This window comes from Aythya marila, assembly GCF_965140915.1.
Source record: "Aythya marila genome assembly, chromosome: 3".
In the NCBI taxonomy this organism is placed as follows: Eukaryota; Metazoa; Chordata; class Aves; order Anseriformes; family Anatidae; genus Aythya; species Aythya marila.
Window position 1 is genome coordinate 29,819,618 of NC_139044.1, and position 27,588 is coordinate 29,847,205.

A 27,588-nucleotide genomic window follows, 5' to 3' on the forward strand; every position below is an offset into this window, starting at 1 on the left:
TTACATACATTTTATTTTGTTTTGGAGAAAATTGCATACAGTCAATCAGGTTACTCCAGCAGTATGTAATATGTTTAGTATGTGTGGTCTGGTCTTTTTCTTTCCAGCTACTCAGCATAATTCTTAGCAGGATTTTATGCTTTAAAGAGTAACTAAACTATCAGCATCCTCTGGGACATCTGTTCCTATTGACTTTTTTTGGAAAATTCCTAACTATATTCTGAAATTATGAAAAGACATACTGTGTCTTTGTGGAAATTCAATAATATCTCTGTATCATTTCCTAATAGGAGTATCTGAAAATGTTCCTCTTAGACAAAATGTACTGCCAGTGTCAGAGAACATTTTCTTCAACCCAGAGCTTTTTATTTGTTGTATTTTTTTTTGTCACACATCACCATCTCAAGTTATTTTTATGAATAAAAATTGAGTGGTTTTGAGTGGACAAAGTTTTTATTCTGAAAAGGCCTCTGGATTTGCCAGAGGGGAAACAAAAGTCCTAATGGAGCTGCAACAGCTTTAACAAAGTACATTAAAAAAAAATAATCCTGATGGCTAAAGATTAATCATCTGGCGGTGAGGAGGGCATTGCTTAAGGAAGTAACACAGACATGCTTGTGAGTGCCAGCTTAAGGTGCTTGCATCTCCATATATTTCACGGTGCCTCTGCACCACGGCACCTGGCCCCAGCCTTGTGCTGGCACAGGTGTCCTCCTGTCGCGTTGTGGCTCCGGGAGCCAACCTCGCTTTTAGGTGCAAAGTAATGGGCTGAGTTATTTTCCTGACAAAGGAGACCCCTGCTCCAGTGTAAAGTGTGGGAACACGGAGGGCAGTGCTGGCAGCACGAGGGCGCATGCGCTACGGCATGGGGGTAGGATGTAGAAGGGCTGCAGGTTGGAGTGGCTGCTGAGGACTTTCACCTGAAGTCATGGGCTTACTTTCTACTTTTCTTCATCAGCTTTCGGCCAGTGCTTTCTCTCTGATTTCAGTGGAGTCATACCCATTCTCCACAAGTAGAACTCCACAGAAAAGCAAGTACGTTGCTTGGGAAGTCCCTGTGCCCACAGCTACCTGCAGTTTCCCCCATAACTAAAACAAGAACTTCAGTTCCAAATGATCTACTTGCCTGTTACAACCCTAGGTTATCATTTGTATAATTATTTATAATCAGACCTAACTTTAAAACTAGGAAAAAAAAAAAAAAGCCCTATAAAAACAGAACACAGAGTCCATATTTCAATCATTAAAAAACAAAAGGAATCAAGGCTTTCCTTGATTTTGGATAGTCCGTAAATGTCTTGAGATAGTACCTGAAAGAAAACAAGCAAGAGAGTGAAACTGCATACATGTAAGAAAAGTGGACAGTTTCAATACAGCTCAGCTGAGGAATCTTATAACACCTCCAAACTACTTTGCTTTGCAATCTCTCTGTGTTACTATGCAAAAAAATAATCCCCAAATATTTGTATCTGGTTATTTAATTAAGTGCAAGCTGATAATAATGCTAAGGTTGTAGCAGACCTAAAGTAGAAACCTTAGGAATTCAGAGCACAGGAGCCTGCCTACTCCAAAATATTGCAGAGAGTGCAAGGAACCTTCAGGAAAGGTTCACGTTACCAGGCCCGGTGACAAGATGCCCTAATGCAGGGGAAGCAGTGATGCAACTCGTGCTACATTAACTGACTGTCAGGCCCATTTGACTCCACAGGTTTTCCAGCACGCTGCTGTACTTTCACCTAGCCACAGACAGGCCAATACGCTTCTTCTACATCGCATTACATTTGGATTTTATCTTGAATTCTGGCCCTGCTCCTTTGCCCCTCCCTGGCATTTTGCCACACACTGCCGGAAGCAGTATGGGTTGCGGTACCTGTGATGGTGATAAGCACGTGGCCCAATGCAGCAAAGAGTAAAAAAGGCAAAGGCGAAGGCTGGTAGGGACCAGGTTGCGATGGCAAAACCAAACCACTCCACAATTTCTCCGAAGTAGTTGGCTCCAGAAACATAGGTGAACAGCCCCCCTGCATCAAAAGACAAAATATGTGATTTTTACCCTCCTGGGAAGTTCCTTCCCATGAAGTCAGCAACAGATACCCTACCTTCCTTATTCAGAACCCATAACAGAAACCTAAAATGACTTCCCTGAAGCCAGTGGAGCCATGTCAAAGTACAAGGAGAGTCTTGTACAAGTATAAGAATCAGAGGTAATTCTAAACCAGAGGTTTCCAGCATTTCACAATCATTTATTTCCATTTGGAGAAGGGCTTAAGAAAGCCCATCATTAGAATTATCCAAATTATAATTATTAACATTTATTGAATTCTTTTCTGGCCCTAAAAATATTTTGCAACTCCACTGCCTTTGGGGAATGCAAAATCTGGATCTCAGTCTTGCTAATCAAAATATTTACAAGGGTCATGTCAGTATTGGAGGCAAGGAATGGGGCAGGCGGGAGAGATACCAGCATCCACAGCAAGCCAGCAGGAGTCAGCTCCAAAAGCAGGACCTCCTGGATCGCTGTCCATGTTTCTCTACAGAGTCAGGCATTTCCTGGTTCATAGCTCTGACTTTTTTTCCCTGAAGTTTACGTTTTGAATCTTCCTTTTGCAGTGTAAGAAGTCCACTGCTTCTTCTTCCCGGACCAGAGGATTTCCTTCTTTGCAGCTGCCTTTTACAAGGCTAAAAACTCTTATCATGTCCCACTTCAATCTTCTTTAAATTATCCAGCCTATTTCCTACAACCTCTCCTCACAGGCTGTGTTTGCAGACACTCTTGTTGCTTCCTGCCGACTGTCTGCAGCCAGCTCATGCTCGTTCCTGCTGCTCAGGGAGCATCTGCAGCAAGTACCTGAGCAATACTGGCATTTATGCCATTACTGTTTGTTTGTTTGTTTGTTTGTTTGTTTTTATTTTGCAAAATGTCATCTGTCTTCCTGCACTACTTCCCCTAATGACAAAAACATACCTTGAGGAATCTTGTAAGTAACTTCCCCAGGTTTCCTCAGCTGGCGCAGCAGGAGATCACTGTGAATGTTGATTCCCATCCCCAGCAGAAATAAGAGAAGGCCTAAGGAAGAGAAATGAGAAATGGGTTAGAAAGGCAGCTTCTGGTCTGTCCCATTATCCCTACCCAAGGAATTCAAGCACATTTGTGAGGTTTATCTTTGGAGCACACAGACGTGAGCCCTAACATGATGTGGGTGGATTCTTTTTCAAGTCAAAAATGTGCTGCTACTGAGAAAGCTACTGAACCAGGGAAGTATGAATGATGGCTGACAAAATAACCGTGTATCTCTGTGTCAGCCGTGGGATCCCCTACACTGGATAATTTCAGTGTGGAGAGCAGTTATGCACAGAAAAATGACCACCCTGAGCAGACTGTTCTGTCAGTCTGACCAGAGCACTTTCAGGTGCTGTGAGAAAAAGCTGAACTTCCCAGGTGGCCACAGTCACTGAGCAGCACAGTCAGTGAACATCGAGGGGAAGGGCAGATGGTGTGTGTGTCGGAGATGTGTGCACGTTCCAAAACCAGAGGGCAGGTCAAGGCTCCATTTTCAAGAAGGACATAAAGAAGATAGCTTTCAAGAAGCTATTACAAGAAGAAAGGCTAAAAAGTCAAGAAGCATCCCTGCACATGGGTTTGTGGGCAGGGAGCAGAGCTTGGTGCTACCACGTGCTACCAGCTGGAGCAGCAGATGTGAGGATAGCCTGCTGCCAATTTTCAACTGCTATACAGTTGACCTTATCAGGTCCCACAGGTACAGGCATTAATGATCTGGAAGATCAGTCATTCAGCTCAGGCTCCCCCTGGCTGAGCAGCACCTACGTATTGACAGTCCCCAGGGACATCAGGTGGCCAAGGACTGGGATGGGCTGGGGTGGCTGGGAGAAGGAGGAGGCCAGGGATTGAAAGGATCAGAGAGAAGCTGGAGAGAAACTGCGATAACTAATAGAATCCTGACAGCAACTGAACAGAAAGTTAAAGGAATAGGCAAAGGACCTGAGGAAGAGGCTTATTTTGGGTAGCTGAGGGACAGGTGGCTAAGGTAGCCAGAATTTTCTGGCTGAGGTAGCCAGGAAGGTTAGCTTGAGACAAAAAAAGGGTCCTCTGCCTGCCAGTCTAAGAGACCCCTGCTGTTGTACTTTCTCCCGACTTGTCAGCTGCTGCTTGCTCTTTTTCTTCCTGAGGCATCTCTTTTAGCAGAGAAAAGTGAAGAAGAAGAGCGGATAGCCTGCTAGCAGGCTCCATACCACATCCACGCTGATGGCAGCCTGCCACAGCTGTGCACGTTACTGCAGAGCTGTAGGCAAGTTTCATTATTCTCACTTTACAGCTGGGGAAAGAGGATCCCAGGGAACACAAATTTATCCAGCACGTCACCGGAGCAGGGAAGGGAACATACATCCCAGGGCAGCTCAGTCCACCGGCAGCGAGGCCGCATGGACAGAGCTGTGGGCATGTACACGGAGCAGTCGCTCCCTCGCTGAGGGCTGCTGACAGCTTCTGGGCGGCGTGATTCATTGATCAGCCTCCATTTAGCTGAAAAACTAGAGGCATCTGATTGAGGAACTCTGCAGGTGACATGCCCTACATTTCATGCCACATTAGACACTGAGAAAACCATGTCTGACAGGAATGAAATGGAGGTGGTGGGTGCTAAGAAGCATAGCAAAAAGTACTGGTAAAACCTCAACGCTTCCAGGAGCAGCAGAAAGTTGGGAAGAATCTGCAGAGGAAGAATACATTGGTTTTTATTTGAGATTTTAAGTGCTGCTAATAATGTTTTCTCTTTTTTTTTTTTTCCCTCATTAAATATATTTTTAATTTATTATGCAAATTAGGCAGTGCGGCATTTACTTTGATATGTATGGGAGCTGTTGCTAAATAACATCCCGGATTTTTAACATGTGATGCTGTGACACAAGGCTGAACTTTCATCCAGTGCCTAAAACAATGTATGGAAAGTACCTTGGTTACTTTGTACTTGTCATACCCAAAACACTTCCTCTGACTCCGTGCTGATTTTCATTTCAAAGCGTGCATTTAAAAATCATCTTCTTTGCAGCACCAAATGTGTAATGCCACCTAGCTGCTCTTGCTCAGTTATTCTCTCAGGGTTTTTACAGGGTGAAATGTAGCTAGATTCTTAAGTTAGGGAACAGAAAGGAACCTTATTAACATACAAAGAGACTGTGCATGATCTCTAATCTTCCCATGTGCCCTACGGGAGAAAAAAGAGCCCTTTGTCTCTAAAGCCTCATTTATGCTGGGGCTTTGCCCTCTGTCAGTCAGAATGGCTGCATCAAGTGCAAACCACCCCAGCAGGGACAGAAAGCCACAGTTTGCCCTTGCACGCTCTCGCCACTGCCTGGTGGACATTTCTGGCCAAGTGGGGCACATTCCTGCTCAGCTGAGGTCTGAGGCAGCAGGAGGCTCTTGGATGGCATCAGGAAAACAAGGCTGGAGATTTGAGGCTGTGCTCTAAGACCCTCCATCTTCATCGTGCCTTCAGAGGTGGCTGCCTAGCAAAAAAATGTCATTGCACATTCAGTTTATCTGGGCCAGCAGGCAAGTTTTATGCTGATTTCCATCACAACTGATTTGACTCACATGTTCTGTGAAGATTAGGACGTAATTCAAAATGCTGACAAATTGCTTGGAGATTACATCTTGGGAATCCTGCAGCTGTAATTACCTGATGTAAATCTGATGTCAGTGCACCAATCGTTTGGATATTCAGCGCAGTAAATCAGGTAGTACCCCTGGAGGAAGCCATTATAGATACAGAATAACGTGCCAAAGAAAAGCAATTGCAGTGGGAAAGGTCTGCCTCTAGTGAAGAAGGGGTAAATAAATGTCCTAAGGTAGATAAGAAAACAAAGTCAGCACATTACATGATAACATTGTATTTGCAATTTCTCTGCTGTAGGAAGAAAAACCTTAACAAAACATAAAATATATATATATATATATATATATAAGTCAGTAAAGATTAAATATTGGGAAACAACTGTAACAAAATCAGACCAACAACAAATGGGAACAAGAAATACTGCCAATACCCAGATTTTTCTGGTCCCTTGGGACTGAGCACAGGGTGGGAAGCTCGAAATCTCATCCAGAGTCTCTGTGGCTTCAAGAATATCTCTCTGCCTTCATTCTCCCTTGCTGGTAACACGAGGAACTCAAACCACAAACAGCACTTTCATATTAAGACCTTGGCTGCCCTTTGCTGCTGTACTGCAGAGGGCTGAGCAAAGGAAGCTGTGGAAGCACATGCGCACACCGATATTCAGTCTCCCAAACGTGCCACAAGCACTCTGGAGGAGCTTCCTTGTGGAGAAGACATTCCTGATCCCACCACCAGGAATGATCCCTGAGGGATTTAGCTCAGGGGGGGTGTGGAGTTGAAGGCAATGTCAAGACCCCTCTGGTTCTCCCATTCCCTGTGGTGTGTAACCTGAGGTGTAATAGCCTTTCCCAGCTCCTCCTGCTCCACTTTCGGATCTCCGCTCATCTCCGACACACCGCAGCTCTGTCCTGCTCTGCTTGGACACCTCGACCTAGAGGCAGAGTGATGTTGTTGCCTGCACAGGAGGGCCACTTTGCCCCGGTCTCTGCCTCTCCTCCATGCTTTCATACTCTTCTCTAAAATAAGAAGAGCTATAAACTTCAGTTTAATATGCTAAACACCAAGATTTTCATGCAGTTCCAGCAACCAAAGCTTCCTTAGACAAAGGCTGTGCTAACACTAGCATAAACATTTGTAGGAGCAAATAATTTGTGATTGTGTGGCTTTAGTCATCACACGTTCTCCACTTGAGAAGGGCATACCCCTCTTGACACTGTAGGCAATCCATATCATTTTTGGGAGAGTGGAGATGTTATATTCAGGACTGTTAAGTATTTTCTTACCTGTCCAATTAAGTTCTGTACATGATAAAATCTACACTCTTCGTGTCTTTCTTTTGGCCTCTCAGGCTTTGGATGGTGCTTATCATCGCAGTATGTAAGCTCTAGTGGTAGGCAATCCACAGCCCGGGTTGCCAACATCAACTTCAGCAAGCTGAGGCATAAAATGTCATAACACTATAAATCTAGCTTGAATCTTATTAAGCATGTCTAAAAGTGAGTAAGCTGAGTACAAGCAACAACATGTTAATGTATTCACTGCTTTCCAGAGCAAGATAAGCCAAATTGCTGGCAATTAAGACAGCTATGATGCACAAGTACTAAATCTTTCTAAATACAGTGAAAGCTAAGAGGTACAGAAAATATTTTTCAGGCAGTGATATCATGAGCCACACTTAATAAAGCATGGAAAGGAATGCTCTTTGGAGTATTGTTACCAGCTATTGCTTTTGTCCTTCAGGAGTGAGGTGCTGGAGTAGGCAAGGCCAGCTTTAGCAATCAGACCTGCCTGTGGAAATCATTCTGGCAAACTGGACCCGAGCAGCTATGAGAAGTGGGACACTCACAGGTGGAGACTTGGAGAAAGCAAATTGTACAGAAACATGAGTTTAGGAGGGGAGTTTACACAGCAGATTGGAGTGAGGCCCCTTGTCCAAAATAGGTATGTTTGAGAATCTCCTAATTTCTTTAGCTGATACAGACAGAAGTTCCCACCCTCGCTTCTGTTCCTCATCTCAGCTCCTGGTGAAGCTGCTGCTTGCCATGGCACTGCCTGAATGTGCCGTGGCAGTACGAAGGCTACAGGCGCTCGCAAGATGGTTCATCCAGCAGTAACGGAAGGGAAAAATCAGACATGGAGCTACCTACCAGGGGTGCCGTGGATGCAGGAGGACAGAAGGAAGCTCCGTGCACAGTGTAAGCACAACCTCAGGAGAGCCAGGAGGTGCCAGCTTTTTGTTGTTGTTGTTGAGGGGATAAAATCCTGGCATCAATAAAATCCTGACTCATAGTGAATTCTGAAAATCCAGCTCAGGATTTCATCCAATAACCTGCGTTGTGGAGCAACTTCTCTGAGCAAATCTGCTTCAGTTAATCCAGAGGCCAGACTCAGTTTCCTGTATCTGAACAATGCCAGAAGCCTTTGTTTTAACACAGGGCTTGTCAGCTTGTGCCACACAGCTACCTGAGAGTGCACAAACTATTCCTGATGGGTTTTGAAAAGACAGCTGAGACAAAGTGAGGATATTTAATAGGATTAAGTAGTACATGGAAGAGTCTGCATCTCTGCTGAAATTATTTTGCAATGCGCAAATCAAAAGAGGATCAGAAGCCACCATTTTAGACTAACAGATCAAAAAAATGGCCTTTTGGATTTAGACCAATGACAAATTTGACCTTTATCTTTCAGTGCAATATTGATGACTAATCCTTTAGTCCTTTATTATCTTTACTGGCCAAAGGCACTGCATCTGACTAAACCATTGCCAACAGCTTCCTTTTAAATGAATGAATAATAAATTATTCATCTCCTTTTCCATCATTTATTTTCCAGAAGAACAGGTTTCAAAGAGAAAATGACTTGACATTGCATCCAGTTTCATCTCACAGGTATTAGTCCAGCTCCCTCGAAAACTGTGGAGGTTCCCACTCAAACTGGGGGAAACCAGAGGTTTCTTCTTCTTTCCTTGGAAGGTGGAAATCTTTTCACCAATGTTACCATAGTCCAGTAAGAGAGAGTTCTCAGACCTCCTCCAGCATCTTGTTAACTGGAGGCGTTTATCCTGCTGCTGTCTTTTCTTCTCCAGGGCCCAGGTGCAGTAGTTCAGGCAGCAGCAGCTTGTGCTTTTCAGTCTAGAAACCAAAGGTGTTTCCAGTGTGCATGAGCTATTTTACACCTGGGACAACTGTGTTAAGCCCCAAGATACACTGTTCAGCCTGGAGAAGAGAAGACTGAGAGGTGATCTGACCAATGTTTATATATTTGTAAAGTGCAGGAGGCAAATGGACAGGGCCAGGCTCTTTTCAGGGGTGTGACAAGAGGCAGTGGCCAAAAGCAGGAACACAAGAAGTCCCACACAAACATGTGGAAGAACTTCTTTACGCTGAGGGTGATGGAGCTCTGGAACAGGCTGCCCAGAGAGGTTGTGGAGTGTCTTTCTCTGGGGATATTCAGTACCTGTCTGGACGCTTTCCTGCTCAACCTACTGTAGGGAACCTGCTTTTAGCAGGGGGGTGGACACAATTTTCTCCAGAGATCCCTTCCAACCCCTGTGATTCTGTAACCTCAACGCTATTTTAGTTGCATGGCCAACTAACAACACAGGAGTTTTTGCTATAGGTTGTCACTTGACCATGTTGGTGGGGAGCTGCTGATGCCCTTGGCATACCTGAGCAGTTGGGTGAAGGCTGAAGACATCCACGAAGATGGATGTCTTCTACCTGGGCTATCTGTGATGCCCTGCACGAAGCCTCTAATTATTCTGGAGACTCCTGGATGTCAAAGGACACATTGCAAAAACCCTGCTGCTGAAGGGTCTGTGCTAAAAATATGTACATACTTTCTCTTTTTGATACCAATCCCATAAATTATTTGTGGATTGCTCTCTGAGTCAATTTTTAACTTTTACTATTCTTGAATTGTATCATACTGATTCTCACTGAATACTTGCAGAAGACTGTTGAGCCTATTCTGCATGTACAGTCAACACCAGGGCACAATCTGGTAGTTCATTTTCATGTGCCAACTCAATTTTTTTCAGTTATCCCAAATGGGATTTAAACAAATGTGACAGTTAAAATGTCAGTTTCAAGCAGTAGGCAATCTTGCTATCAGTTCAAAAGGACAAATACTTTCAAAAGTGAAACAGAAGTGTTTTAACCCTCCCTCATTGTGCTGGCATCACAAACAACAGTAGAGCTTCCTCACTTCTCTATTCCTCTCCCCATACATCCCACCCTAAGCTGCTTTGCACCTCCTCCTCATTCCCATGGACTGTAATAGCCCCAAAAGGTCAATAAGACAGGAACATTTGAGCAACGAAAGCACGCAGGTTCTTAGGAGCCAGTTGTATGGCACAGGGTGGACCACATCCCTTTAGTTAAGGAAGTGTGTGCAGTCAGACATGCTCTGGCGTAGCCTCAAGAATCATTTCTGGCCGTGACCCAGGCGACACGCACACCAACGATGCTGGCATGCAGGAACGCCTGTTGGGCTGCTGAACCTCTGGCAATACCTGCCGTAGGTCCAGGACAGACGCCAGATCTCCTGACTGCAGTACTGCAGTTGCACATCATCTCCTGATGTTTGGAAGGCTGTAAAATCAGGAGCTGAGGTCTAGCTGCAGCTGCCTGTGGAGGCTGTGTGTGGCCCTGGGTGACCACCAGCTACAGGGCACCCCTTCTTCCTTGCCCCTTCCTGCATTGCTGCAAGTGTTTGGGACCACCATAGAGCTGTAATCACTTGCTGGCCCAAGGCCCAGTCCTGTAGACTCATCTTAAATAATTGTCCAGTGATTGTGATGGGAACAAGAACTCCCTTTTTACTTCAGTCATGCAGATTAACAGATAGCTATGACTAACACAAAGCTGAAATTCACTCTCCTTTCAAAACCACATGTAATTCCACGTTCTTCCAAAAATCTTTGAACAAAGTTTTGGTTGCTATAACTTAAGGAACAAGAAAGATATACACAATACTGACAAGCTTACAGTCCAGCTGCAAAAAAACAATAGTAAACCTGTCACCTCGGGTTTGTTGCTGAGTATTCTGTCTAAAAAAAAAATTTGCTCAATCTATAATTATTGGGTTATTTGTGGTCCACTTAGAAAATTCATCCAACCTGGAGCCTGTTCATAGGGACACTTTTTCTTTGCACTCTCTTAGGAGCAGGTTCAGGACTATATGAAGGCTCCTGGAAGAAGCACTCACCTTTCCTGGGGAAAAAACACGGGCACACATCTGACTAAGGGATGGAAAAAGGACTGAGGAAACCCTGAGACAGAGATGGCACCATGAGATGGCACCAGAGATGGCACCAGAACTTTCAGGAGTTCTTGAGAGAAAGGGCAATGGAGCACGGAAAGTCTGGGCAACACTGACTGAGGGAAGGACAGCAGAAATGGAAAAGGATTCAGAGCGGCAAAATAAGAAGAGGCCTGGAAGAGATTCCTATACTGGACCATTGGTCTGCTGAATTTGGACTGAAGATTAAAATGAGAAGATATATTGGAGATAAAAAATATCAGAAATAATAGAAAATGATCTATTTGGTGGATCTGAATATCTGTGTGCAGAAGTTCTCATGATACTGAAAGGAAGCAAGTTCAAATGCAATCAATATTCATAATAACATTGTACACACACACACACACACCAAAAAAAAAAAAAAGTAGAGAGCTCAGTAGGACTGGAAGAAGAAGGGGGATAACCACAGGTTACAGACACAGGCAGGTCCTTTAATAAAGAGGAGAAAAAGTCTAAGGCTTTGGAATGCATATGCATTTTTCTATGGATAAATGTGGATAAATCATATTCCAATACAGAGAGACAGAGGATAGCATCTCCCCTGGGTGACCGACCACCAATTAATGCACTTTCTTCTGAAAGACTTTTACCAAGACAGGGCACAAAGTGCCCTTAGATCTCTGCTCTAAGCCAGTGTGGTAACTTGAGGGTTTTAATAGTGTCTCCAATCTCGTCTGAGAAAATCACACACAAACTGAGCGAGTTAAAAACAACAGAGTTAACTCCCTAGAATAGAAAAGCAATTGCTTAACATTGGCATTTATGAGCAGAGCTCCCGAGTGATACTCACTATCCCAGGAAGGCTGACACCATGGATGGCAGCACTTGCAGAAGCCAGCGCCGTCAAAGATTGACAGTCAAAGGGAATCAACAACTGTGCTTGACTTCTTGCCTACAGTTTAATACAGACTTCAGGTTGAATTCTTGGTGCTGGATCAGAAAAGCTCAGCTGCTTACAACTGCATTTGAATAAAGTGGGATTTTAGGAAAAGATCTACAATAATTTGCAGAGGCATGTATACCCAATGTGAATGGCTAAGAATAAAATGCTGCTTCTACACTACTATCAACCATTGCTTAAAAAAAATGATGCAGTGAGGTTTTTTCCTCAGATAAATCTGAGGAATGTGAGCTATGTAATGTTCAATTTCAACACTGTAAACGCGTAAAGTCAGTCATTCTGACAATTTAGTACTAGTTGGGAGCACGTGGTTAATTGTTACAAATTTTAGGCATGCTATATGGTTAGAAAAGTAAGAAGGACATCTACAGTGTAGGGATGAAATTGAGTCCTCTTCACATCAGTGCATGCAGGAATGATTAGATGTGCTTCACTTAATAAAATACATGTGGTTGGAGGAAAAAAAGAAAAAAGAAAAAAAAAAGGAAAGAACAGTACCTAATAATGGGTATTTGTTTTTAATTAGTAAGGAAGAACTGTGTAGGCTTGACTCCAAGGAACACATTCCTGCTTTTCTAAATTCATTGCAACAGCAGCCAGGTTTCAAAAGCATTTTGCAAGTCTGTGTATGAATTACTTCCTTGCTCCTCTTGTTATTCTGCCATTATTTCAGAAGTTGTCGCTGGAAAAATCTGGTATCTCCCAGCGATTACCAGCACCCAGTCAGAACCAGCAAAGGGGAATTCTTCCCTTTCACTGTTTAGAAAAGGCATTGAATCGTGAAAAGCATTGAATCATTGTGATCTTTTCTACTGGCTTTAGCAGGTAACAAGTGCCACACTTCAATTATTATGCATTTTCTAAAGGGAAACCAAGAACAAAATTCTTGGGCTTGGTGCATTAGCAAGCTGTGCCAGCCAGACGCAGTCCATTAGCAAGCTACAATCAGTATACATTTATATTGATATATTTGTTCCTCACAGGTTTCCATTTTGGAGTAGAAATTCCACATTGGTTTTAAATACCCCTAATTGCGAAATATTATTTTATGTATATTTGCTCTTAGCTAAGCAAATTTTTATGATGTCTTCCTTTTTGCAGAAAGGAGATCTGAAAGAAAGATGGACTAAAAATTGGGGAAAATGGATTGAATGTCCATAACCAAAAGTGACTGGAGCAAGATCCTAGAACCAGCTGTCTCTATCTATCTCGTCTGCCAAACTGGATAAATTCACTGGAAAGACTGGGATTTTTTTTTTCAAAATATTTTGCTCTTTAATAGCCAAAGAAGGTAAAGTGAAGCTAATAAAGCAAAGGAATGATTTCCTGTGTACAGATCCATGCTGGAATCAAGACCATCCCACGCAGACCCACAGTTTGCCCACAAAGACCACACAGCAAAGCACTGGAGTCCACGACGTACAGCATGATGGACCTTTTGTCTAAAAAGCCAAACTAGTATTTGCAACAGCCTCTGCCTCCAGGAGTGCTATACACCTATAATAGCAGGAGGCAGGATTTATTTCTATATTTAATTTAGGTAATCCCATTTTCTTAAAATAGGTTTATTTAGTGAAGGAATTAACATAAATTGCATGTATTATGGGAAAGGGAGGGTAGCAGCAGCAGTTGTTCCATGTCTTGATCTTAGCAAGACTTTTTATACTGTCTTACATGTCAGTCTTAGAAGCGTCTTGGGGTTTCCTGATATAGAAGATGTTATTTTAAGTGGCAGTGAAATTGATTGTTAAATTGTATCAAGGGATCATTAACAGTCGTTCACTATCAATGTAAAAAGGGTATTTTGAGAGAGGTTCTGTAAAAGACTTTTCTGGTATTATTCTGGTTTTATTCTGGTATTATTCTGGTATTATTTTCTGGTTTTTGTGAGTGATATGCTTCTGGGAAAAGGTGAATATTCTTAATATGTTTATGGCTAGCACAACTCTGGTAGATGCTGAGCACACCAAGAGTGAGGAATAGAGTTAACAACAATCCTGAAATATTGGTTTCCTATTTTTAAAACAGTAGGTTTGATTCAGTAAAGACAATGATAAAATAAAACACTTGGGTAAGTCTAACCAGATGTAAGACAAACTGGAAAACTGTCTGGATAGTAGAGGGAATGCTGGTAGGGCACAAACAGCGTGAGCTCAGAATGTCAGCCTGTGGTAAAGAAGGCAATAAAATATATAATGTGGAAACAGGAGTGCTGATGGAGACACTCAGAGCAATCTTTCCCCTTTGCATGGTGTTAGTAGGAACTTAGAGCATACTAAGTACAGCTGAACTCTACTTTATAACATGCAGGGACAAAGCAGAAGCAGTCCAGAGAAAAACAGCTGTGGTTTAGGAAATGTGAGCTATGTGGAAAGACTGAAGCACTCAGGGTTGTTTCACCTGACAGAAAACCTGTGGATGACATTGTAACAACTTACAACTTCATTAAAAGTTGCTGCAAAAAATAAAGAAGTATTAGCTGGAGGGTTGGAAGAACATCCATCACTGGTCGTTTTTAAGGACAAGTCAGACAAATGCCCATCAGGAATGATGCTTAGACTGATCGTCTTTCCTTATTCTCTGTAATTTACCCTGCAATTGCAATTCTGGGCTGTTGCAGGCTAGGTCATTACAGGACACTGGAGCTCGTGGAGGCCTCTCCTGTGCTAATTTTGTCCATACAGGTCAAAGCACTGAGAAGAAAATTCAAGGACTATATGGCCGGGAGCTGTACAAGAATGGGAACTTGGAGCTATCTTGGTGAGAGAGAGCTGGGGAGGAGTGATGAGATCTGGAATTAACTCAACAACAGCAACAGCAACAACAAAAACTAGCATGAGCAAAACCTCTTACTCAGGCTGCAGACTGAACCCAATGCCAGGTCAGCTATCTCAGTTGAAACCCTAACTAAACTTGGTCCAGATTTAAAATTGTATGAGTGGTAGAAGACAGGACTAGGGTCAACATGAAAAGATGAACTGCGGTGAAGACAGACGTGCAGATACCAACCACAGTACTTCATGCTTGCCTCTACTAATTGCTGGTATCTAAAGGACAGCAGTACATAATGATTAAGGGAGTGTTTGTTGTTTTATCTAAGCAATAGTGTGTCAAAGGCTCAGCCAGCTAAAGCATATATTTCAGCAAGGTATCTCACTCTTTTCTTCTCCAGAAATAACCACTTGATATTTATGAAGACAGATCACTTTGTTCCTATTGCTAAACTATGGGTGCCTGCCAAAGGCACGAAACATGTGCCAGAGTAACTTAACCAGACACTGTGCTATGCACTTCAAAAAACTCCCTGCTTCACTGGAGCGGAGAGCTGAAAGAGTTCACAGAGGCTCAGAGTGTGAGAAGAACAAAAGGACACATCTACATGAAAAATGGTACAAAACCCAAGGATGCACAAATCTGTGCTCTTACAACTGCACTTATCAGAGAAAGTGTACTTATTTCCCACAAGTGGCCCACATGGGGCTGAGAAATGACCAAGGAAAACCAGACAGTTGGTAAATTAACCCCCTCCAAAGTTACATCTTGGTCAGACTGTATCCCACTGACATACACTAGCCTTCGTATCTGTTCAGAAAGCCCCTGGAGAGTTGCAAGAGACATTGCTAGTAGTATTTAAAACATTATTAACTGGCTTTTTCCAGTCCAGTAAGGACCTTTTTGTCCTCTTTTAAGCCTAAACTCCAGCTCTTTCTCCATTTTGCTCTTCCAGCCTTCCTGACTTTGTCTTTTCTTTGTCTTTCCTTCTTCAGATTCTTGCCTCCCTTATGGCTTCTCATGATTTTTTTTCCTCTAGTCAAGATTTGTCTCTCTTGCTACCTAACAACTGCACTCTGCCTCTCTGTCTTGTAGTTCTTTCACCTTTGTCCCTCTCCCTTTGCAATTATGACTGGATATCTTTAGCAACAGGATTGCTTCTCTTGGGCTCCCAAACAGGTCCTTGACCCCTCTACAACAGATTTTCCAGATCCTGTAGCTGGAAATGACTCAGCCATGACACAGTATTAGTACAGTTTACACTGACTTGTCCATGAAAATGTGTTGTGCTTCCTAAACTATTTAATTCTCAATTCCATTTGGCTTTGCATTGCCTCCATAGGGTCAGTTCTTGATAAACTCTTGCATAACTTGGACACATAACAGCATTGGTCTACACGGTTGCTATGGCAGAGAGCAGCAGAGACTGGCTGTTACTCCCAGTAGCAATGCTTGGTACTTGTGGAGGTGAGGACCAGGTTAGGACCTCCTGGGTTTGCTCTCCCCCTGTCCTAAGTGCCCATGCAATTGTTTTTTGTGAAGGAGGAACAGGCCAGGAACCTGGTGGAGGTTCCTGTGCCAGTCTCTGGCTGGGGAGCACGTCCGCACTTGGGGACCTGTGAGCATGTGTTCAGAGGCAGTGTGCTCACTGCTCCCACACAAGGCAAGCAGGCTCCCAGCTGCCTCGCTGATCAGCCCGAGCAGCTGTGTCTGTGACAGGGGCTCACAGAGCAGGAGGGACACTTGGGGACTACAGGAGACTGAGAAACAGACCTAAGGTCATGAGTGCATCTGGTGACAGCCAGCAGCTACCTCAGAGTCTCACCCCAAGTCTGGAGACTTGACACATCTGTGTTGTTTATTCAGCAACATGAAGCAATTTGAGATTGTGAGCTATGAGTTGCTCAAAAAAAAAAAAAAAAAAAAAAAAAAAAAGACCTGAAGACCTGTGAGAAAACTGAGGTCATAAATTAAAATGGTTTAAGGCCCTACCTCGGCTGAGAGTGCTTCTGCCTTTCACCATGCAGCAGGCTAACGGTAGAAGGATTTCTGACTGTTTCACCACCGCCCACAGGGTTCAGAAGTGCAGCACTGGGTCATCTTCTTCCTTGTTTCTTAATATGCGATGACATGCTCTGAGAAACTGAAAGACTGAGCAATAAACTTCTGCAGCAGTTTGGGTTTGTCTCGTGTTGGGAAAGTCTTCTTCATAAACGTAATGACCAGAAACACTACATACATTTTTTTCCAAGTTTGGAGCCTAATTCTTTCATACGAAAATTTCAGGCCTTTTAACAGACTTGTTCCCTGCACACATTCAAAAACACATTTAACTGAACAATTACAACATTTCAAATTATTTTTCATCTCTGACAGCTTTGCACAGTCAGCTTAGTTAAAACAAATGTCTTGCATTAGTCTGATTAAAAACATGGTGCGTCATTAAATTCCATGTGCCAGACCAAGCTCTGTCCTCAGCTGTGTCTGTATTTCAAACTAATTCAAAAGCAATAAGGATGAGCTTGATTTTTGAAGGAAGACAGAAATTCAAAGGCCAAGATATATGATGACAAAGCAGAAAAACTGCTTATTGCAACACTTAAACTCTTGGAGCCCATGCTGCATTTGAAGGGCTGTTGATTGGTATAATCATTTTAACCAGTAGACTATAGCAACCGAATATGGAAACCACAAACAAAAAACATGGAACTCCAACTTGCATGGCTAAAAATTAGAGGAAGTCAGGTCCATGCTGAAATGTCCTGGAGACTCACATTTGCATAGACGTGTCCTAGGTCTTGAGGAGTACTGAGTACGTTCGATTTGATTAGTTTTCAATACCTCCCATACCTCCGCTCCTGTAATTGGCAGCATCCTGCCATTATAAGTCAGAATCTCAGACATAGCCTTCTATCAGCAGTTTAATCTGATCAATGTCTACAGCTGATACCTAAAAAGTTGTTCTACTTCTAAAAAAGTAAAAAATGTTGAAGTTGGAAGTTATAATTTCTAAATCCTTAGGTTCACATTTTGAAAAACATTGGTTGAATGTCTTTCATTTGGAAAGGTAGTAATCCAAATTACTCCTGAACCTGTATGACCTCATGGCATCCATGGCAGTACAGACACAGAGAGGAACAGAATCTGAAATGTCCAGTTGAGGTCCCGAGTTTATGTTCACACTAAAATGGTCAGAAGATTTATTTATTTTTTATTATTATTTTATTTTTTGTAATGAAAAGACCTGTCATGGGCTGACACTGAGTCACAGCCAGCTCTGCTCCCTTCCAAACTAAATACTACATCGAAAGATTTCCTATCTCATAAAATTGCTAAGTGAAACACTCAATTCATAGAAAATGTCAGTATTAGTGTCCTTTGTTCCCCAGATTTACCCCAATACTGTCCTCTTGCAATTTTTCTGTTCCATTTCTTCTCAGTCCTTTCTGTTTCTAACATTTCTCTTACTAGCCCTTTCCTGTTCTGCTCTTTCACCTGACCTTTCTATCTCTTGCCATCTAACCCTGACCAGAAGCCTCACAGTATTTTTTATTTCTCTGCATTCAAGACAAATTGTATTTTCCTATCCCTCGCTGACAGGACTCCAGACAGGGGACCCTTTCACCCCTACCAGCCTGAAATGCATGAGAAGCGCTGCTCTGCCCCTGCAGTGCTGGCCTGGACAATACTTGGCTGGATTGCAGGCTCGCACACTTTGGTCCTGCTTATAGCCTCAGATGAACCAGAACTGCTCAGCACAAGTAGACTCTAAAGATGTTAGTTGACAAACTTTATGAAGTTTTTATGAACAAATACAAATGCATTTCCCAGAAACAACTCCACCAAGTTTAAATTGCTTTTGCTGGGAACAGCCAGAGACACATCTCTTGACTTTAGTAACCTTAGCCCAGGCCAACTTTGAAAACACGAATGCTTTGATGATTTTTTATTTTTTTTTAAGTTATAAAGAGAAGCAAACACACACAAAGAACTCAATAGCATAATGTAAACACAACTTTTGTTTCTCCCCTTCATTGTTCTCAGGAGCAGCAAAAGTTTTATAGTTGCGCATGCATTTTCCTGCCCCAGGTGTGTGACAGGAGTCCCTGACAGGTCTGCTTAGGACAACACTCTCCAGAAGTATTCTGCATCACTTAGTAGAGCACTTAAAATCACAGAATCATCCAGGCTGGGGAAGACCTTCAGGATCATCAAGCCCAGACCTCACCCAACACTACCAAGTTCTGTCACCAAGCCATGTCCCTAAGCACCACATCCACTCCTCTCTTAAATACCTCCAGGGATGGCCACTCCACCACCTCCCTGGGCAGCTTGTTCTGATGCTTGGCCACCTTTTTGGTGAAGACATTCTTCCTGATATCCAACCTAAACTTCCCCTGGCACAACTTGAGACCCTTTCCTTGTGTCTCATCACTTGAGATAAAAGGGACCGACCCCCTCCTCACTGCAAGCTCCTTTCAGGCAGCTGTAGAGTGCAACAAGTCCACCCATCAACCTCCTCCTCTCCAGACTGAACAGCCCTGGTTCCCTCTGCTGCCCCTCACAAGCTTGGTTTGCCAGTCCCTTCACCAGCAGGGTCACCCTGCTCTGCCCACGCTCCAGAACCTCAGTGTTCCTCCAGTAGTGAGGGGCCCAACACTGGACACAGCACTCAAGGTGCTGAGTACAGAGGGACAGTCACTGCCCTAGTCCTGCCGGTCACACCACTTCAATGTGCATCTCTACCAGGAGAACACCCTTATGCAATTAGACTGCATTGAGTAGCCCAGCTAGCTTATTCAGATGGTGGCATGAAGGCCTAGTTTAAAGGGATTTGGCTTTATAGCAAGGCAATCCAAGTCGTCTTCACCAGCATGTCAAAGTGACACGAGTCCTCACTCGGCCCTGGGATCTGCTTCAGCGTAGTCCTGGCAGGGAAGTGATCTGCTCCTTAATGTCACAGATAGGCAAACCCACTTCCTCTGGTAGACAACACATCTCTTTCCAGACAACCTTTATACAGGAACATTTTCCAAAGACTTTTCTGAGTAGCAGCCTCCTAGCATGAAAAGTGTTGGATTAGGTTGGTGAAATCTAGCACAGTTGTAAGCAAAATGGTATATATGGCAAATGTCAACTGTGGGTGACTACTGATCAATTCACCTGCCACATTTAAATCAACATCTAGAAGAGAACAGCACTTCAAGGTGTGTAACATAAGAATGGTTATTTGATTAATAGTTTAAGTATAATTCTACTTGACCAAAATGACTTTAATTTTGAAGGAGATAGCATGAATATCACCACCGGCAGTCCTATAGATGCAGTGTTTGGAATGTGTACATATTTATAATCAGAATAGTACAAGGCTGTTTCACAGGTTTTTATTCTTACCTGAGATCTCCAGAACTAGGAAATGACCTAAGTGTATAAGCTTTTCAATACACAAAGGGGCTTGTGAAAATTTCTGCTGCGTGTATGGAACAAACCTTAGCTCTTCTCCCATGCTTTTTATTTTATACTTAAAAGAGCAGCCCTAATAAAGGGATACTGCAGACTTCCCACGATCAAAACAAGTAATTTCTTTGTTTGGTAGAAGGAATATTATTTTAAAGTAAAAACATTTACTAAGACTCTTGCATATAGCGTAGCCTTTTTTCTCTTAGTTTACTCCTTTACAATTCTGCTTGTCAAATATCAACAGCAGGAATCTGGTAATGCAGATACAAATCTTTACGTTCTCTTCAGTCTAACTGAAGCTCAATGGAGTTCAATGCTCAGCATGTATCTTTCCACAAGGCTTTAAACTCCCAGGGTACAGAGCATTGTAACTTCCTCACTGAGGTTTGGAAGCCCACCTGGGTGAGATCAGAAGGACCTACTTGTGCCTTGGTGACTGCCTCATGGCTGGGACTTCAGGTCTCTGCAATTTGAACAGCTCTCTCCAGAGCGGCTGGGACTGAGCACCCACTGAGCCTTTATTTATCAGTGACAGGCAAACAGGAGTGACCGACTGAGGTGCTTCAGAGGAAGCACAAATACTACTTTAGCTATGGCCCTGCTCCAGGTAGCAGAGATGGAACAAGGAGAAAAAACTTCTGTGATCTGCTCTGCATGTACCATACCTTCCTTTCCTTCCGGAGGACAGAATAGACACTTGGTATATGAAGCCAGTTGCTTGACTGCAAGACAACAGGTATAGTCTGGAGTGCTAAATTGTAATGATGGGCAGCACACACACACACACACACAAAAAAAAAAAAAAAAAAAAAAACCTTCTTGAACAACCAAATTTGGGAATTACTGCCTTAGGTGGCACAGCAGGAGGGGTGGACATGACAAGGAATGGAGAGCAAGAGAGCGGCACACAGTAATGTCTAACTCGGAAGAAAACCTCAATTATAAACTAAAAAATAAAAATAAAAAAATCACAGATTAATTGGCATCACGTAGAAATATACTGATAGCAGGCACGCTGTCTTGAAAAGATGTGAAGAAAGATAAGTCTAAGTCACCTAAGTGATCTGGGGGTTTTGGTCTACAGCAAGCTGAAGACGAGGCAGCAGTGCAGCAGTGTGCCTTGGTGACCAGCAGGGCCAACCCTACCCTGGGGTGCATCAGGCACAGCACTGCTAGTTGGTCGAGAGAAGGGATTGTCCTGCTCTGCTCTGGTGTGGCCTCACTTCAAGTACTGTGTGCAGTTTGGAGCACCACAATAAAAGAAGAACATAAAACTATTAGAGGGTGCCCAAAGGAGGTCTACAAAGATGGTGAAGGGTCTGGAGGGGAAGACATATGAGGAGCAGCTTGAGGGCCGTTGGTTTGCTCAGCCACGAGCAGAGCAGGCTGAGGGGAGGCCTCATGGCGGCCTGCAGCTCCCTCACGAGGGAGCAGGTGCTGAGCTCTGCTCCCTGGGGACACCAACAGGACCCGAGGGAACAGCATGGAGCTGGGACAGGGGAGGGTCAGGCTGGGGGATAGGGAAAGGTGCTGCACCCAGAGGGTGGTCAGGCACTGGGATGGGCTCCCCGGGGCAGCAGTCACGGCACTGAGCTGCCAGAGTTCAAGAAGCGTTTGGACAATGCTCTCAGACACAGATTTTTGGGTGGTCCTGTGTGGAGCCTGTGTTGGACTAGATGATCCTTGTGGGTCCCTTCCATCTCACAATGTTCTGTGATTCTACAATACCTCTGCAGAAATTCTTCCAGTCCAAGGGATAAAAGGAGAAATGATGTGGGTACGCTTTATGCTGGGCAACAACTGCAGGTGTCTGTAACGTTAGGCCATTTTCCAATGGAAAAGGAACATATAGATGAGACTGTTTGTACTAACAGTGAGGAAGGCAATCAGCTGGTATTCAATTATAAGGGAATAATTATGAGGGTATTTAATAATGCTAGAGGAGACTGCAAGGAAGCAAATTCAATAGCAGCTCTGGATATGTGAACATTTTACACTTCTGGGACAAAGCATGCTGAGATGTTTTAGTTGACTACTTACACGCTAATTTGAGGAACCTGGGTAGAAACAGCAAGAAATCTAATATTTTCACTGATGAGATGAAACTGGATATAGCTGGCATTACTGAAACTCATTGGGATGAATTGCAAAAAGTTAAACTCACTGACTGAGCAGCAAAGAATGCATGAAAGAGGCAGAGAGAATGGCCAGCCTCCTCTAGGGATATCACTACCAGATCTAGAGTTAAGCCCAAACAGAAGAGGGAATGCAGATGTGTTACTGGACGGCTGGTGAAGGCCAAAAGGTATGTGGTTAAGATCTACTGCAAAGGATCGAGGTGAAGCAAAATAGAGAATTGTGGTTGTTACTTGTCAAATACCTGCATGTTATGTGCTGGGAGATGAATGGTAGAGGTTTCAAGAGGCCGCTATTGAAATATCTTTAGTTCTTGACAATTAATGATGATGACTTTCTAAGAACAAAAGATAAAATAGGTATTTCTTTGGGGAAAAAATAATTTCTGGATTGAAGCTGGTGGCTATTATATGGTCTGATTAAATCTAGTATTAGCCAGGAGACTCCTATTTAGAAACATACAGTTTAAATTTAATCTAATCTCTGCTTATCTACTTGGTGTTTCAAAAAAAACATAATAAAACCCCATTATGAATGAGTACAAAATACCATTGAATGAGGCAATACAGGCAGGCTTAAGAAGACTGGATGAGCCCATTTTGCAGAGCTTGGGGAAAGGGAGCAGCTTTTTCTTTCTAATCCCAGTTTGGTTTTGGAGGGAGGAGTACTGGCCAAGAGATGCATAAAGAATTTGTGCAGGGTTCAAATGCTCCTGGTTTCCCATTCTTGAGCCATGAAAGTTGGCTTTCCCTGATTTTTTCAGAGTGATCTCTGTAGAAAACTAAGTACAGGCACACCAGATGGGTCACCTGTAACCAAAGGAGGCTGAGGATTCAGCTGTCTCTGAAAGACCTGCCTGCCTAATGCCTGTCAGACCGCTAGAGCACACTTCAAAATTAAAACAACAAATTTATTTATTTATTTTTTATACACTAACAGAGTAAAGGATTATGTTTGTAGCTCCGTAAGACAAGACTTTCTCCCTGACTGTTGAAGTTGGCATCTCCTCTGCTCCCCCACCACTCTGTCTTACTCTTTTCTTGCCTGGTCTGAGTTCTAAGAGAAATGCAGCCTTATGGTTTATATGGAATTTGATTGTGATAGCTCCCTCTCATCCTCTTATATTCTGTTTCCCCACTTTGGTTCTTGAATGGGATGCAAAACAGAAATGCAGTGAACAGGCTCCCCACCCACCCCAACACCACCTGAGGACTTCAGCTGGCATCCTCACTGCATTCCTGAACCAACGCAGCCCCTCTCGCAGGAAAGGCTGTATTACAAAATACATTTCAAACCACAGTCCTTTAAAGTGATTTATGACAAGAACTATTCCGGTACATACATCTCATGCCACTCATCATTTTCTGCTCACAGACAGCTTTTCCTAGAGACTGCAGATACAGATGGCAGATTTGGCATTCAGTGAGTGCTTCTCTCACTTTCTTCCTTTCTTCTCTGCCTTCCCAGCCCATCAGTTTTGGAGGCCCTGCTATCACAGACCCTTCATATGGAAAGTGAAGAAGCTGTGAGCTTACCTAAACCAGATGTGATAAGTTCAGATTTTTATGGTATGTTTTCTTTAGCACCGTAGGGCCTCTGGATTTGATTAAATTCACACCATGCTGCGGTAATACAGCGCACACGGAGAGACGGAGAGCTGGCCAGCCACAGATAGCAGACAAACGGGGGGGGGGGGGGGGGGGGGGGGAGGGAAACATTTGGGATTCCCCCGTTTGCTCCCCCCACTCCAAACCAGCAGGCGCAGAGTGCCTTTTAGCTCTTGCCGGCGGCCACAGGGAACGCACCATCTCGTGCTTGCCACGAAGAGAGAGGCTGCTGCCTAGCGGTGGCCGAGAAGGCTGGAGAGCGCCCTGCTTCCCCACGAGGAGGGAGGGCGAAGGAGGTCTCCTGGCATCCTCCTCCGGCTGCGGGGCTCGCTGTGGGGCCGCGAGCAGGCTCCTGGCACCCCGCCTCGCCCCCTCCCGCCCCAGGAGCCCCCGGCATTAACCCCGGGACTTTCTAGGAAAGGGTTATGGGGTCCCTGCCACGCTCCACCCTATTCCTCAACGACCTGGCAGCAGATACAAAAGCGCCGCCGAAAAAGCCGGCAGATGGCACAAATTCTAGGCGAGTGGTGAGCATCGGTGCGGGTCGGGCAGCTGCCCGGAGCACTGAGCCCATTCAGAAAATGACTTCCAAAGCAAAGAGTGTCCCTAAAGGGACTGTAACCTTAGCAAGAACCAGCTCCGGGGTGCTCCAAGGAGCCTGGAAACACAGGGCTTCCCGGCGTCACTCTGGAGCAGAAGGCATCCTGTGGTCTGTAAGCATGGGAATAGCCTATGGGAACGGGAAGGTGCTGGTCTCTAGATACGGTCCTACAGCTCTGGTGCTACAGCCAGCTCTGAGGTCTTCGCTTTAAAATGGATGTAGGAAAGGAGAAGAGGAAAATAGTTTCCAGGGAGGGAAGAACTGCCTTGCATTGATGGCCTTCAGCCGTGCTTCAGTGCCGTGATAAATCTGGTTTAGGTATGATACCTCAGATCAAATAAAAAATGTTGCAGCTATGTGACACCACATGCAACAGCAGGACAAAATCATTATGCTCATTTAAACCTGTTCCTAAATTTATGAAAAGGTAACTTTATCCTGACAAACTTCATGCTGGATGAGGTACCATGTATCTGCACCGCTCTGTGTCAGATCAGGTAATGTCCATTCCCCTGTAGCTGGCAGAAAGCCAGCATAAAAACATAAATCTTTCATAAGCACCATATCATGTGCATTAGCCAGTTCATCAGAAATACGATCATGTGCTCCTGTACTATCTGGATCACACCAGTGCAGACAGAGGACCTGACAGCAAGTCCTCTGTAACAAGCAGGTTGAAGGATGATCTGATTACTGTATAAGTGATACCACGGTCAGAAAATACTAAAGGATACTACAGAGTGCTTTAAATTAGCACAGAGCAAGAAGCAACAAGCAACACTGGGAAGAAATCAAGAGTAGTCCTATTCAAGCACAACATTTTAAACACATTGAGTGATAGTGAAAGAATTCACAAGACTAAACTACCAAAGAAAAGAGCAGATTTTCCATAGAAAATGATGGATTCTCCATCTTCCGGGGTCTTCGGATCAAGACCTGAAGATACTCTGAACTAGGTGCTTCAGTCAAACACAACCTACTGGGGCGGGCAGCGCAGCTGGTCACAGCATAGAGGAAGGCAGAACAGCTATTATAGTGGTCTTTAAAAGTCTGTTTCTCTAATAATCCACATTGTCCTTCTGGGCATACCTGTTTAAAACTTCTATTCCACATGCATGTTTGGTGTAAAGAGATCTGACAAAATTAGGAACAATAAAAGCTTTCCTGTAGAGATAAAGTTGTTGCTAAAATATGCAACAATATATGAAGAAACTTCTCTTTACAAAGAGGTTATTTGCATACAAACATAAAGTAATGCTTAAATGCAGATATCAGATGATTAGTAGCAAAAGTAGGAACAGATTAGTTAGTTGGATAATTTTATAACTAAAACCAGAACATTTTTATTCACTTCAAAATTTTAAAGTCAGAAAAACTGCAGTAGGCTACATCCACTAAGTAAATGTAATTTTATTAATGATCAATTCTATATTTAACTTATTATATTTGCAGTCGAGTTTAAACATTAAATTATTTAAAACTGTTGTTAGTTCATTTCTAATGAAGATAATTAAAAAAAAATTTAGATAAACTCTGGATATTATATCAAAGTGCTGAACCTCTTTTCAAATACCATAAACCAGTGAAACATTTGTAATCAGAAAAACTCCTCATTTTCTCTTTTTGTTGCTCTTCTACATAACAAGAGAGCACTAGCATGCAATGCAATATTTTGAATATTAATTGGTTTAAAAGAATTCCCGAATGGCTTGCATGAGAAGAGGCTGCATGCTGTAAGAATAATACTGGAGTAACATGCAATGCTAGAAACAAAATAGGTGGTTATGTAGACTTGGCTAAACGAGAGCTTTTATTTTTACAAGGGAAAAAGTACAATCTGGCCACGGATGAGAAGAATCTCCAAACTGTTTGAGGAAAAAGAAGTATGAAAACACAGGGCTTCTGCCTAAGTCTAGCAGAAATGTTGGGAAAGAAGGCACTGGCTCAGATATATGCCCACCGGCAGGGTAACGTCTCGTTCAGTTGTCTAGTGGTGCTCATTGATTTCCTTTTCTGAAACGACCAGAAATCCATGAGAAGAGCAGAAGGCATTAAATTAAATTTAGTAGGACTACATGCAATTAATACATGTAGCTTTCTGGGAGCCTGGTGTGTGACAGGTAGCATCCTCCAGCTGATTTAGTATAGCAAAGACCACCTTAGTGATAATGAATACATCTGTAAAATAAGTGTTTTAGCCCTTAAAACCATTTCCCGTTTTATTTTCAACATCCTAGGGTCTGCATCCCTAAGCTGGCTGTTGAGAGAGACTGCTGCTGGATTTTCAACGTATTGATCGTGGCTGAGTTGCAAACAACCAGTTTTGCTCAGTTGTCACATGCAAGTTTTATATTTCTGGGAAAATAAAAAAAAATAATAAAATAAAAGAGAACTAGGAGTTGGGATAAAGGAAATAGGAAGGTTTCACTTCAGAAGTCACATCTCCCTTCACTAGGGAATGACATACTCTTTTCGCCTGCCCTCTCCGCTTGCGGAAAGTCGGTTTTACCACCAGCCGAAAAGCAGCAGCATGCAAACTCCTCACGAGACCCCGCGGGAAATGGCAGGGGGGCAGCGGCAGCAGCAGCAGCGGGCACACCACACCCGGCATACGAGGAGGCAGACGGACAAACTCCTGCGGTACCCTCCGGCAGCGTCCCCCCGGCCGGCCCGCTCCCCGGGGTACCTGTAGAAGTAGTGCCAGCAGAAGAGGCAGCAGAGGAGGCGGCAGCCCAGCGGCTCGAGGCGGGGCGGGCTGCGCAGCGCCAGCAGCAGCGCGGGCACCAGGAAGGAGGGCAGCTCCTGCACGAACCAGGCGCAGCGAGCCGGCAGCCGGCCCCGCGGCCGGCACAGCCGCTCCTCGTGCTTGCCGTAGCGGGACGGCACCCGCAGGTACAGCGACAGCTGCAGCAGCGCCAGGGCGCCCAGCAGCGAGCTGAGCGCCGGCACCAGCCCGGGCAGGCAGTGCATGCTCGGCGAGGGGGGCGCGGGGCACCGCCGCTCCACGCCCGGCGGCCGCCGCCAGCCCCGGCCCTTATTAGAGCGGCGGCCGCCGTCACCCCGCCCCGCCGCGCTGCCTCCCATCGCCCGGGCTCGTCAGAGGGCGCAGCCCCTCGCTCGCCCGCGCCCCTGCCCGCCCCGAGGGGAGCTGCGCCCCGCGGGGGGCTCCGCCGC

General features: G+C 44.1%; 1 protein-coding gene across 1 annotated transcript; it reads right to left on the reverse strand.

Annotated features, from left to right (window-relative positions):
• SRD5A2 (steroid 5 alpha-reductase 2) lies at positions 1 to 27,588 on the reverse strand. Its single transcript, XM_082755751.1, has 5 exons — positions 27,101 to 27,588; positions 5,697 to 5,860; positions 2,966 to 3,067; positions 1,871 to 2,021; positions 1 to 1,310 (listed from the first exon to the last, which is right to left on the reverse strand). Exons 1-5 carry the CDS (start codon positions 27,496 to 27,498, stop codon positions 1,244 to 1,246), a joined length of 882 nt encoding a protein of 293 aa, XP_082611877.1. The 5' UTR covers positions 27,499 to 27,588; the 3' UTR covers positions 1 to 1,243.